General features: G+C 39.8%; 1 protein-coding gene across 3 annotated transcripts in view; it reads left to right on the top strand.

The window, feature by feature from the left end:
* Positions 1-14,389, top strand: part of SCUBE1 (signal peptide, CUB domain and EGF like domain containing 1) — a 190,308-nt gene that overhangs the window by 144,084 nt on the left and 31,835 nt on the right. For all 3 annotated transcript variants that reach the window (XM_063154261.1, XM_063154262.1, XM_063154260.1), the window contains one exon: positions 1,269-1,391. In XM_063154261.1, the coding sequence (XP_063010331.1) occupies positions 1,269-1,391 (123 nt within the window). The remainder of the gene's footprint in view (positions 1-1,268; positions 1,392-14,389) is intronic.

The raw sequence follows: 14,389 nt of genomic DNA, 5'->3' as shown, positions 1-14,389 counted from the left end.
GATTTGCATTTTGCAAGATTTACTCTTTAAATGGCCAGCTATTACCTCAAAGTTTCAAAGATCTTATAGCAAGAAGCTTTCCAAAAGGAAACATTGCTCTCCATTTAGTTCCCTAAAAGATCTTGTTTTCAATTCCAGAAGTGGGAAGCCAAGGCTCAATGTCATATTACTTCTTCACTATATGCATTCATTAAAAGAGCTATTTTTTGGCACTATTCTTCTCCTGAAAAATAGTAAAAGTACTTTTATTTCCCCCTTTTTCAAAAAAATGTAAATACATGGTTTTATAATTGGGGGAGAATGGAAAGATACCCTGTATTTCAAATGATGTTTTGTGGCCTGTTATATACTTACTTCACAACCTTTTATGGATTGGAAAAGAGATTGGTCATTCCAGATCTTCATAACATTTAGGAGAACTTAAAAGGAATGGGAAGTAGAATAATCAGTATGAAATTCAGAACAGAGGTTTTATCAAGTTCATCAGTCCACTCCATAATCACTATTTGAAGTAAGAGCAATTGAGCTATCCTTCATACTGTGTGTATGTGTATATATATATATATATATATATATATATATATATGGCTTTCAAATGAAGGCAATAGGTGCTCTGTTCTTCAGAATAACTGAAGAAGCAACATTTCACATGCACTCAGAGTTAGTTCCTTTTCTGCTACACCAAGTGAGAAAAGTTTGATACATGAAAATGGGTGACACTCTGTGTCACTGTGTCACTGAATAATGAGCAAAATAACATATAATGCTCATTCTGAGAAAATCTATCCTTGCATTTGTTTGTGTAAGGATGATGGAAGTATTTCTTCAGAATTCAAGTGTCTTTTACTTCACATATTTATTTCCTCAATTTTTTGTGTGTTCTTATGTTTTGTTAGTTCCTATACAAGGTAAAACTATTCACATCCTTCCCAGGTTGAAGTCTGCTGTCAGACAGAGCACTCCATCTACAGAGAAGCTCCCATGAATGTTCCTTAACACCAAAGTACCTCACTCAGCTTGAGTTATCTGTTGGTTCCAGTTCTGAGAGAAACACCTTTATCTCCTGAACAGATCAGGCCATAGCTCTCCTTGTAAGCCTTGTGAAATAGGTCTGGGAGGGACACATCTGACCAGCCTGGTTCCTGACAGGGACAGCAGCCTCCTTGGGGATCTGAGTATTCCTGTATTCCTGTCCTGAACGACTGAATTGCTGTCACAAATTAAATTTTTGCTATCATGAACTAAATCTTTGCTGTTCATTCTTGCAGATATTGATGAGTGTTTGGTAAACAATGGTGGCTGTGACCATTTCTGCCGAAACACGGTTGGCAGCTTTGAGTGCAGCTGCCAGAAAGGCTATAAACTGCTCACAGATGAAAGGACCTGCCAAGGTAATAGCTCATTAACCTTACTCTTCACATAATGAGAATGTTTTTTCCAGTGCATTTTTTTGTTGTTGTTGTTTTTATACTTAAGTCATTTGTACTGCAGGTTTTAATTGTACTGCCATAGGAAGTAAGGTTGGAAAACACCTGTGAGATTTCTGTTTTCTGAGGTGGGATCAGAAGAAATGTCTTGTTTCGTTGTTTTTAGTAGTAGGAATGCCAGTGTCCTGTTAAAGTGTAAAAATCCAAGTGGGGTAGTGGAATAGCCTCAGGCAGAGAGTCTTATGTTCAGATCCTCTCATTTGCTATGCTCTGAATGGGACAGAGGCTTATCTTATTTAGACCAGAATCATTCAGGGTAACTGACTGTAATACAGCATTTGTAAGATTTGAACTAAAAAAAATGGGTTAGATTTCTAAGCTCACCTTTGCCTGAGAGAAACTATTTATGAAGGGATAATGGTGGCATTTTGTGGGAATTCAAATGAAGTATGTTTTATATCATTTGCTGCGCATGTCATGATTTGTTACCTAAATCATCCGATGTTATGTATTCTGTGACTAATTAGATGCATAACCATTTCCAAGTACTGACCATGTCCCGCTTTGGGGAAATGACATTTAAACTCTGTAGCTTTACTTTTTAAAAAACTCACAGGAAAGGCTAGAAAGATGAGCATGCATCAATAGAGAAAGAAAGAGGAGGATGATGTATTCAATTAAAGTTTTGTGCAGAAAATGCCATTTTATTAATACATTATTATTTGCATGGGTTTTGAATAAGTAAAAGTTATGAAGTCCAAAACAGCATTAGTATTTTAGATCTTTTTTGTTTATCCACAAAGGAAAAACCACAATCTGAATATATATGTGCCATTCAGAATTTTTCCATTGCTTCTCATTGGTACTTCTATCCATTCATTTGAGAAGCCACCCTGACTGTGTGATTAGGCACAAAGGAGTTAGTGAAAGGTTGGTTTTAGGCTGGACAGGATGGGAAGAGCTGAGATTAGCACAGCTCATGTCACATGATTCAGCAGAAATAACACTGTAGGATTGTGTCCGACATGGGGAAGTTGCCAGGTTTTGATTTACCTGCTAAAAACAGGGACAGAATATTAAAAAGAAACATTCCTTTCATGATGTATTTAGAGATGGTTGGAAAGACCTTGTTCATGAGTTTCATGTGTGATGACATGCTTTCACTGTGGTATCAGTCAGAGGTTTCCCCATTGAACTAATTGTTATGACACCAGGGAAAAACTCAAGAAAAGTTAGGAAAGAGCTGGTGCAGAATTTATTTTTTCATTATGCAGAGCATTAATAGTAGGCTATAAAAGCTCCCTGTAAATAATCAGGTTTCTGTGATGATAGTGAGAATCTAGAAGCAGCTCTGTAAATGCTATTCGAGTGAGTTTTGTTCCTTCACGTGCCAGAGCTCCAGAATGAGGAAGCCACCAGTAACAATACACACCGTGCAAGGACTAAAGTAGGAGCTGATCTTCTTCCCCTCATGTGATCAGACATGGAAGTATAACCATGGTCTGGGCATCCTGCTTTTTCCATTGTCAGTGAGGAAGGACAGGCAATCCATCTTGTCTCTACATGATACACTGATTGATAAACTGTAGCTTATCTGTTGCTGTAAAAGATAGATAAGTGCAAGTCCAGAGAGTTTTTGGGCTGGACAAGTTCCTACATCCCAGAAACTCTGGTTCTTCATAACATGAAATCTGGAGGACAAAGTAATTTCCTGTTTAAAGTCTGAGGTATTTGGGCCCCCTCAAACATGGTGTGATGCCTGCTTTGTGGAGAGATCACTGTGATAATTTAGTTCCTGTCTGGTGTTGAAGGTGATAATTGGTGACTCATGCAGTCAGTATTAGCCTGCTAATAAAGAGAGAAGGAAAGTTAATGCAGAGCAAGAAATTGCTGATATATGAATCACCTGCACTTTGTTTCTTCCCCTGCGAAAAGAATATAGTCAGGGGAAGTGGTTATAGTTCTTAATGTCAGCTCCGTCAGGAAAATGTGGTTTGGGGTGAGTGACTCTTCTGGGATATAAATCATCCACATTTTGGTTTTTTGTAACAGCTGGTCAACACTGACTGTAAAACATTAATGAGAGATTCAGGGAAATTTATTTTAGGCATATTAGCCTTTCCAAATAGTGAAACAGAACAGTCTAATTTCTGTTTATAAAGGATGCTGTTGTTCATGTTACATCTGTTGTTTTGATTCATAATAGAGTTTCCATGATTTATGATCTTTCTGTCAACATTGCCCTTCTCTTCTGGTTTTCATCTTTTAAATAAAGATTTCTTTCAGTTACTAATCAACATGTTTACAAAACACTCATTTAGGGCCTTAGGAATATGCCTTGTTTGGGACTAGGTCCTGTTTACTTCGGGTGGCCTCCCCAGTGTACAGAGCTTTCATCTCCAAACATGTGCATCATTAATATCAGCACAAGGCAATTCTACACATTTCAATATTAAATGTTCCTTTCTATTCCTTTCTATTCAGTGAAATTCTGAAGTTGTCCCACCTCACCTGATTTCCTTCATGTCCTTTCATTGTAGACCTCAGAGCTGACTCTGAGATTACAGGAAAATTGTATCAGTCACAGACTTTGTTCTGGTTGTTTGCAGAGCTCCCACCCCAGTCATACCAAGTGCCTTCCCCACATTCATGCTCTCTGAGAAGATGAAAGTATTTCTCTTTCAGTTTTTAGGCAGGAAGGGTGAAGCCATATATAACAGCTTGCCTAAGATCATGCATATAAATGCCTGGACTGCCCAGAGAACAAATCTCCAATTTTGGTAAATCTGTCCCTGCTCATTTGCCCATAACAAGGTATTCTTTTTCTCTTGTGCTTGTGCTCATATCCTGATACAAAAATTCCGTGATTTTTTCAGGAACTCTGAAGCTTGGTGCTCTCTTGGTGCCACTCCGCATGTTGAGTGCCTTTGTAAGCAGCCCTTGCCTTAGGAAAAGGCTTTAAAATGCTCTGAATTTGTCTGTTTACAGCTAAACCATTTTTAGTCCTGGCTGCCAAGAAAACCATTGTCAATCACAGATTACTTCTGCTAGGGAGTGGTTCTCATGCTGTGGCTCCTTGTTAGACAAGGAGAATGTGGGGGGTTCCCTTCCTTTCCCCTCCCCTGCATTCCAGCCATTAAAAGGAAATTTCTTTGTAACTCAGAAGGTGAAGAATCCATACTGCAGTATGGAATATTTTGCAGACTGATACTGTTTTCCCAGTGTCTTTTTTTTTCGCTCAGACTAAAAAATAGATTTTTTCCCCCCTCCTTTGACTGAGAAATCACTGTATGACAATACCAAACCCATCTATTGTGTATTACTTTAATTGATCCCTTAAGTCTAAGACGTTGCAAATACTTTGGTGCAGGAAGAAACAGTTGGATCTATTTGTAAAAACCTTGCAAAAAGAGGTCTGCATCTCCTTTGAACATGTAGTAAAAATAACATAGCTATATTTATAGCAAGGAGAGTTTGTGTTTGTAACCTTTTTGGTAACAGAAGGACAACAACTCAGATCAGTTCTAGAATGACATCAGAAACAAGCAAGCAGGCAAGACTTGCTGTAATGAAATAATGCTGCAATGAATGTGTGTAAGCTCAGACATAATTACCTTAATCCTCAGCCAGGATGAGTTTTAGAGCCAGTTAACTTAATTGCTTATTCAGTTTCTGTTTGTTGTGCAGTGATCTTGAAAAAAAATCAACAATAAGCAGTCTCTCTACTCTGCTCAAGTTCAAGCTTCATTAAGCACCCTGAAAAATGTGTGAAATTCTATCGTAATTAATTTTCTCTTCCTGCTCTAGGCATTGCTTTCTGCAAAGCAAGACAGGGAAAGATAGCACACACATTTGTTGCAAATCTCTCCAGGGAGTGGTAGAGATAGAAGGAAAAAAAGGGGGGGGAAAAAGTGCTTTTAGTAGGAACACCCAGTGATCAATGTGTAATATTTTGGGCTGCTAAATCCACACTCACCCTTTACCCCTCACCACCCCCATTCAAAATAGCGACAAATCCTCCTACACCAAGGAATTTAAACTTTTGTAGGGGGCAAAAGCTCAAGGCGTTTGCATCATTCTGGTCTCGTTACAGTCTCCAGAGTAGGCTTTAAGTAGGGTTTGGTGATATCACAGACGTAGTAAAGTCTGCTCAAGTTGCCTTCTCACCAACCATTTGAATTGGTAGAGCCACTGTATGAAAGGAGATGACTGTCCACCAGGGAACAGTACCTCCAGGGCACGTGGAGTACCTGCATGGGCCACCTGGCCTTTTTGGGTCTTCTTTACAGCCATGGATAACAGCATTTTTTATTTGCTTTGAAGTATTGCCTGTTTGACTGTTGGTTATTCTTTATTACCTTCCTGGCAGATGTTAAACAAATGTAATTGACCCTTTTGTAGCCAGGCACTGGAACACAGGGTCTCACAGTCTGCTATTGATATTGCTGGTGTCTGTCCAAAGGAGATTCAGAGATGCATGTTTCTACAATAGGAAATCCCAAACAGAATTTGCCCTGTTACTTCATGAATAACTGAATTTTCCCTCTAGTAATTTTCTGTGGGCACTTTTTGCTATATTTAGATAGTTACAAAGCTCTCCAGTGGAGGTCCAAGTAGAGCAGATTTGAGGTGGTTTTCCCTCTCACTACAAGGGAGTTTTCCCTCTCATGAGCATTAAATCATTGTATTTGATATTTGTACTTGTCTTTCATTGAAAACAAATGTGCTTCTTATGCCCCACTGTGCCACCCTTCCTCTCTCCTCAGTCTCACCTCTAGACAAGTGTTCCTCAAGACTTGATGCTCATGGAGTGGAGCAACTGGAGTAATGGCCTAGAGCAGTGAGGAGATACTGAAGCAATTTCCTTAGTAACTCTGGCAGCATTTTGCAGTGCTGTCCTGCAATACACCTCAAATTTTGTCCAGCTCTGGATTTTTTGTTTCCTGGGGCTTTTTGGTTTGGTTTTTGTTTTATATCTCTACATATCTGTCAATAGAGGGATGGTTTACTTAGGGCTTCCAATGCCTACTGTCACGAGAAGCCTTCTTTCATCCCAGAATGAAAGAAAGAAAAATGGCACCTTGAAAAACAGTAGTTGTCTGTGATCCAAGGATCCTGCAGGCCTGATCTTGAAACATTGCCCTATTAACTGGGTAGGTAATCACCTCTCATAATGTCCATCTTCTAACTGTACGAAATATGCACTATTTGCCTTGCCAGGGTAAGATTTGGATCTCCCAGCATGGTATCTCCATTTTGAAAATGAGTATGAAATGAGGGATTAATCATACAGGGAAGGACAGATAGAAGGTGTTTGTGGGAATTATTTTTGGCCTAGAGAAGCCCCTAAAGATTAGCTACAAAGATTTCATTATACTCTTCTGTATGGAACCATTGATGATAAATGTGGATATACAGGACCAGTTTAATCCCAAATAAATCAGGGCATCCCCACCAGCAGCACTGAATCCCCAGCCATCTTTGACCCAGAGTAACCAAATTAGAAAATAAAAAATAGCCAAAGAGATTTTTACCCTTGGGTTACATGACAGTGACCTGTCACTCACATTTGGTTATACAACTCAACAAAGCAACGGGCCTTGTCCCACTCACATGACCTGATGAAGGTCCCAGGATTAGGATGCAGCCCTTGCATTGATTTATATAGGACACAATCACTCATCTAAGATAACAAAACACATCAGAGCATAGAAGTCAGGGCTGGAGCATCTGGCCCCTCAGATTCAGTTTATCAACATGGTTCGACTTTCCAGTGAAAAGGGGTGGAAAGTTTCATTGTTGGTCTACCCCCTCTCTCTCCTTTGCTTCCCCCATTAAATACACAGAAAAGCAAATGCACTCATATACTCCTCTGACAGATGTGTCCTACCATGTAAAATACATTGCCTTGTTGCAGGCTGATTTTCATCCAGTCCAGCTGAGTGTGGCCCAAGTGTGTTTTAATTGTGGGAACTCTTCATACACAGACAACAGTGCTGGTTAAGCTGCCAGGGCAGTGTAGCTTGAGAACCAGGCACTGATGCTCTGGAGGAGATACTGGGAGCTGCTTGTGGAAATCAGGCTAGCTCAGAGAAAGAAAACTCAGGATGATTTCCCTGTCACTGATGATGTTCACTCCCTATGCAGATTTTCTCTCTGGCATTCTGCACCACTGAGCCTTACAAAAATATCTCGCTTATGACAAGCACCATATTGCTTCTCGCATCAAGATTAAAAAATACTCCACTGGGTAAGCAACATGTTACACTGTCAATGAAAGGAATACTTCTGAAATCCTTTCTGTTACACTGGGTGTCAGTGAGACTGTGAATATTGGTACAGTCTGCCTCTGTGAGAAAAAAGGGTTTCAAGATCATACCCAGAAACAATAAATGCCCCAGGTATGAAGTAAAAACAGCTCTAGCCAGTACAAGTTTGTTTGCCAAGTGATAGTATCTGTAGTGTTGGTTGTAGCAATTAAGTCTGCTGAAACATGAAAACAAACACATCCCTCCACCACCTCCAGTTCTCCCCTCTGCAGCAGTGTTTTCCTAAGTTAAAGGGGAATGTTCTTTGGTTGCTGCTTCTTGGAAGGCATATTAAATCTCACAATCTAGGCTTTAAATCACTTTCTAATAGAATGAGACCTAATATGGAGAGGGCAGATGGGACAGATTATTTCACTTCTATTTTCCCATGAAGCTTCTGACATAGGCTACTGTTGTAAGTTAGAAAGTAGATTAGTTTGACCTCAGGTCTCATTCAGTATGGTAGCTCTTATACTGTTAAACTCTATAAAGTACACTGCTCTCAAATTGCCTTTTACAGCTCTGTCTGGCCCCCTCCTCTTGATGATGTGTGTGGGAAGCCAAGCAAAACGTTCCATTAGTGTTTAGAAAGTGAATTTGAGATATATTTTTCAGTTGATGTTGTAGGATTTATGACTTGTATAGCGCAGAAATTACTTTACTGGACTGGACTCATGTTATGTATTAATGAATTACCAGGATATGAGTCAGCCTTGGAATAGTTTGAGCAGGAAGGTAGCATTCTTCCACAAACAATAATCTGTTGATAAATCATGCTGAAAGCTGTAATTCAATAGGAATTGTTTTTAAAGAGAATCAGAGAAAGACTATATGTGTATATCTATTCTCCACTATGGCACATTAATGCCATATTACTGAGCTCAAGCCTTCAGTCACACTGATTATGGTCAGATAGCCTTTACCCTGAGTGCTAAACAGAATTGCAGTAAAATGACAGCCCTATCCAAAATATTAAAGAGTTTCATTTTTCTGTGCTTGCATCCACACTCCTGGGCCTTTCAAAAGTGCCCTGCTTGGATTATTTTCTTCTAATGACTGTAAAAGCCTAACCTGTTGAAACAAAGGAGTGTGATTTTTCTTACATTAGCCATGTATGTTATGAACCACTTGTCTTTCTTTTGGTAGCTTGGAGATGAGGCCTTAGTTAGGACAGGTGAAATTAAACCAAAAATCTAAGCCCAAATATTGAGTCCGTGGAATGGAGGGGTGTCTTCTGGTGTTTTGCTGGGCAGAAGAGTTTTGAGACATATTTGCAAATCATGGTGTTGGTGTTTTCAGAGGGATACCTGCTGGGATTCTGCAGAGGCCAGCCTTTCTGGGCAGGGTTTTTAAGCAAGCCTTTGAGGCAGAGCCAGAGAACAGCAATTCTTGTGTATATTCAGTGGTCCCTTGACTTCAGCAAGAGCTTGAAGCAAGCTGGGAATGCACAGGTCCACGGGAAGTGAAGTGCTGCATTTGAGTTCTCAGCTGAAAACTGAAACTGTGTTGTTGTACTTGCTCTTTCAGCACCATCAAATAACACCAGGCATGTTTTCACCCAGACTAGTTCCTTGTTCCTTCAAGAAGTCTCACTAGCAGCTCCTACTAAAGGGTGATAGAGACAACACCTTAGCAACCTGAACAGTTTTCTCTTTTCAAAAATATAGCTAAAAATCAAATGTATTGTAGGATAGAGGGAATATTCCTTCCTTGATACAGAAAGGGTAAAACCTTTATTATGTTCTCCTCAGGCTGTTAAGCTGCTCTTACAGAATTGCTGTGTAAATAGTGGCTTGAGCAGAGTGCAGACTAGTAAACATATTTATGTTTGTAGGAAAACAAATAAACCTGCCTGAAGTTTCTTTTAATGCACTTCTCTTGATATATGGCTTCTCCCACCCCAAGCTCTTGACGTAGTAGCACAGTTGATTCCTATAATAGCAGTAGATAACTCAGCTTGCCTTTGCCTTGGGAAATGATTAATGCTGGAAAATTATACAATTGCTTATAAAATCCTGGCAACCTCTTGATAAAAGTACTTATTTTCTTTAAAAAAACACTGTAAAAGTATTGACTTCAATTGCATTTTAGATTGTCCTACCAAAACAATGGTAAGAGGATAAATGTAATAGGAACCAAAGCCAATTGCCTCCTGCTGGGTTCCTGAGATTAACAGAGGAACCTGAGCACAACAAAGCCCTTAAGTAATGGAGAGGAGGGGGAGGAGCTGGGACAGGTAAATGTAGCCCAAGAGCAAGGGTAGTGTCTGGGAAGTCTGAGCTTTGGCACAGTTTCAGTTTCCAGTTTCAAGATGTCCTTCCCACAGAAAATTAGGCTTTTGCCTTTCTTGTCACAATCTCTCTTTCACTTCATGTCACAGCAGATTCAGCCCTCAAAGCCTGGAGGATCTTGTGTGGCTGGGAAGTGGTTGTGTCCAACTGTCCCACAGAGAAATACAGATTGGCTCGAGAGGATCTGTATTTTCATACCATAAATACTTCTGTTTCAAAATTGTGTGTCAAAGACAATCTGTACCTAATGTGAGAAAGCTATAAAACAAATAAATTCAGCACCAGAGATGTGTGGAGGATAGTGGTCCCCACTTCTGCCAAGAAATGCATTTGTTAGCACAAGTGCACCTTTTATAGAGCACTGAAGATGTGCTTGCACAGATTGGTCCCTGGAATGTTCATACATTGAGAAGAGTTGTCATCCAAGGTGCCCACACTGCTACAACTTCATTGGTGCTAACTTACATAACAGCGTTGACTTTATCAAAAATGCCACTGGCTGTTGCTGTGCTTGGCATTCTCCAGGTTAAGCATTCGTGGGGTACAGGTTTGAGTCAGGCTCATTTTTCACAGCTTTCTTGACCTTTCTCTGATTTGCCATTGCTGAAGTTGAAAATGTATTTGGACTTTCTTTGGCCTTCCACCAAGCACTTCCATCCCTTCCTGGTGCAATCAGGGGGAGATTTTGTAGCTCCTGTGATCTGACAAAATGCTTAGCTTAACTCATTTCCTATTGATTTTTAAAGTAATAGGTTATAAAAGTGAATTATACCATTAAGTGTACTTAGGCTTTTTTTATACTATTAGCTTTGGATGTTAGAAGATAATGGTGCTTTACTCAGGTTCAGATCCCTATTTTGCATTTTTATATGTTTTAAAAATCATTTGGAAATCCTCTCAAAATTGTTATTCACAAGGATAGCAGTATGGAGAAAAGGCAGGATGAGAGAACTGCCATGAGCTTATGGTGAGGTAAAGTGTGATGTGCTCAACAGAGAAAACCAATACCAATTTGAAATCTTCCCTTCCAAATGCCTTTATAGAACACCTCCCTAGGCTCACTTCGTGCCTGTGACCTTGGGCAGATTTACTAATTTTATACCATTTTGTCTAATTATTAGTAGGTTTTTTCCATGTTCCATAAGAGACCAGGCAAACTTTCTTACCTGAAATAAAAAATCCCTTTCTTTTTTTAACTTCTCCATTTGAAAGTATCTGCAGAGCTGTCTCTGGTGACAGCATTGGTTTTCTCATTCTTCTATCTGCTAGGACAGCTGACTGAATTCAGAATTGAGCTCAGATGAAGAATTGGAGGAAGAGGGAAGCTTGGCTTGGCACTTGAGGCCAGGCACCTTTCCCTCCTCAGCAGTCACATGGTGAAAAGTTGACTCTGCAATTCCCCAACTCTGCTTGCAGAACTAAGATTTAGCAAGTAGTTTTGCTCAACCATGTTTAAAGTATTAGAAAAAGTAATTATCTGCCAAAATTGAATTTATCAGGTAATCCTCTACTGTTATTCTGGTTTTAAGTTTGGTGCTGCCCCCAAAAATATCAGATGATGAGGTCTTCCATGCTGCTGCAGGGAAACATGTCAGAATTTTTTTTTTTGTTCAACAGCAGAGAAATAATAATATAATAATAATGGTGGTGATAATGATGATGTATTTCATTATAGAAAAAGCCTTGGTCCAAATCCCATCACCTACAGTCAAAGAAACCCCAAAGACCCCAGAGCTGGCTGCCAACTTTTGCCTGGCTGAAATTGCCAGATTCTGCAGTTTCCATCCAAAATCATGAACCTTCCCATCCCTTGGTGATGCAAAATCAAGCAAATCCATGGCTGATGCATGAAGCAGAACAAAGCCATAGTGCCTGGGAGCAGACAGGAAGAGGAATGAGTGGTGGTCAGTGGGCTTGGCACACGCATTAAGGGAACACACACGAGTGTTGAGGGAACGGGCATTTACTGCAGTGAGATGTTGATCCACAGCCCCATTTCTGCAGACTCACAGGAAGTCCTGAGGGAAGCTTGTGGAAGAGAAGGAGCTTGTGGATTCTGTGTGGAAGAAAAACTAAATATGGAATTTTTGAAAGAAACTGAAAAGAGAAGGGAAAAATTAATTTGTTGCTACGTGAGATCACATAAAGCTCTCTTGGAAGAATTCCTAGAGAAAAGATTGTGTTTACTGAGGAGAGGGAGCAAGGAATCTAGGCCTACAATTTTATTGCCAAGTCTTGTTTTTTAACCTGCTTTCCTTTTGTTTTCAAGCTCCAGAGATAGCATGGTGGTTCACAGAAAGTGCAACTGGTCTCTTTTGATAAGGTCTGATAGCAGAGATAAAGGAAACAAGCTGCCATTTGCCTTTAAAGACCTTCCCAAATGTACTGCCTTGCTCTTCCTAAAAGCAGTTCCCTTTGCTTTAACGTCTAGGTAAATAGTGGGAAACCAGTTGCTGTGATGTTAATGAAGATGATGAGTTTGCTGGGTGAAGAGTGGTCCCCTTGGTGCTTAGCATCAAAGAAGGACCTGCCTGCTGCAGTTCCTCTAACACCCAATGAAAGATTGCTGTCTTTTGAACTGAGGTGAATTCACAGGAATTAGTAGAGGCAGCCAGCCAGCCCAAGGGAGCTGCTTAGTTGGAATCATTCCTACTTTCTTGTGTGTAACCTCAGGCCCAAGAAAATAATATGAGAAATCTAAAAGGAGGTACCTGCTTGTTCGTGAAAGGATCAGGTATGCATTGCACTTTCTAAGATAAATTCAGCCTCTAAGTGTATTGAGCCTTTACAAAATTTATCAGTTAAAAGGGATCACACCAATTTAAACTCTGAAAGTTAAATTGATGAAAAAGATTAAGGGATTTGTTCAGGAAAACACCTAGACAATCCCTTCTGGGACAGGCATGCTTTTGGAGTTTACCAGCAAAATGCTGGAGGCTGCTTAAGTACAGGAGGTTGGACTAAAAGAGTATGAGTATTTAATGTTGGCAATAAATGTCCTCATTCTATCAAAATAAACATCCAGTTTCTGGATTATGTCTTGGAAGACATTATTCAATTTCAGACATGTAGCAGAAGTGTGAGAACACACAGTAACAGGAGAAGTTACTGATGCCCAGATATTCCTTAAAGGAAAACGAGAGTATCTAAAATGATCAGACCAAAATGATAAACAACAGATGCACCTGTGGCTCCCTAAACTGCACTTGCACCAGAGCTGTATGGAGTGTTCATACTGCATTTGGTACTGTATGAATACACAGAAAGGCATGGCCTGTCCTAGGAGGGACAGCCCCAGGAGCAGAGATAAGGGGTTATTGAGCTTACTGTAAGTACAGATAAGCTGGGAGGTAGATGAAAACAAGCTGTTTTCAGGATCTCAATATACTGAATAAAAACATACAGACAGGATTCTGAGGCAGATGATAACATTTGTCCTTAGTACATCTATATACTATGTGTCTATCCCTGAAGCTGAGTAGCAGTCACTTTGTTGTGTACTGCTAAATCCTTTAAATACCTCCTCAGTGGGATGCTTACATAATAAGTCACAGGTTTCTAATTATTTATTGCCTCTGTCTCAAACATATACTGAAGGGTTCTTTTGCTGTTTATATACATGTATTTGTTTTATTACTTCTTTGCATTCTAACAAATCATCTCTAATAAAAAGCACATTTCCTTGTGAACAGAATCAATTTCCTTCAGAAGTCTTTCAGCCCCTGATTAGTGGGTTACATTTGGTCTTCACTAATCACATACTTAACTGTGAGCAATAAAGTTCTTAAATAAATAAATACTTTAGTCCAAGTCAACATTAGTCATAATGGACAGTTTCCCACTCCAATTTCTGAACTACAAGATGAGACTATGCTACCTGGGCACTTAGCACGTCCCATTAAAAGTATGGCAATTAATGCCAGATCTGTTTTTTCTGCAGGTCATTAGGTATGTTATTAACAATTAAGTCTCAGCAGCAGGATGATTGCAGCTCAGTAATGCAGTGGGAAGTCTAAATGGGTGTGGGTTTTCAATTACTTTTAAAGGCCTGGGGTTATGGCTATTTTTTCCCCCCTTGGTGTTAGCCTGCTCCAGAAGCACTCAGTGGGAAGGTAATGAAGTAGAAGATTTGTACATTACTACATCTTTCCCTGCTTCCTTTTCATTGGTTTTGTTTTTGTAGGCTTTGAAACTTAAGGAGAAGTTAGCTGTAAGCCATTCCTCTTGGTCAGGGTTGGCCGTGTATTAAACAGCTACGTGCTCACATGGAGGATGCATTTTACTAAGTGTGAACAGGGCTAAGGCACTGTGGATCTGAAAACCTGAGATGTGGTGCAAACCCCATCACGTGGCTGCTGCAGCA

The sequence above is a fragment of the Melospiza melodia genome, chromosome 4 (assembly GCF_035770615.1).
Source record: "Melospiza melodia melodia isolate bMelMel2 chromosome 4, bMelMel2.pri, whole genome shotgun sequence".
Lineage (NCBI taxonomy): Eukaryota > Metazoa > Chordata > Aves > Passeriformes > Passerellidae > Melospiza > Melospiza melodia.
This window is presented reverse-complemented; position numbering and strand designations above follow the sequence as displayed.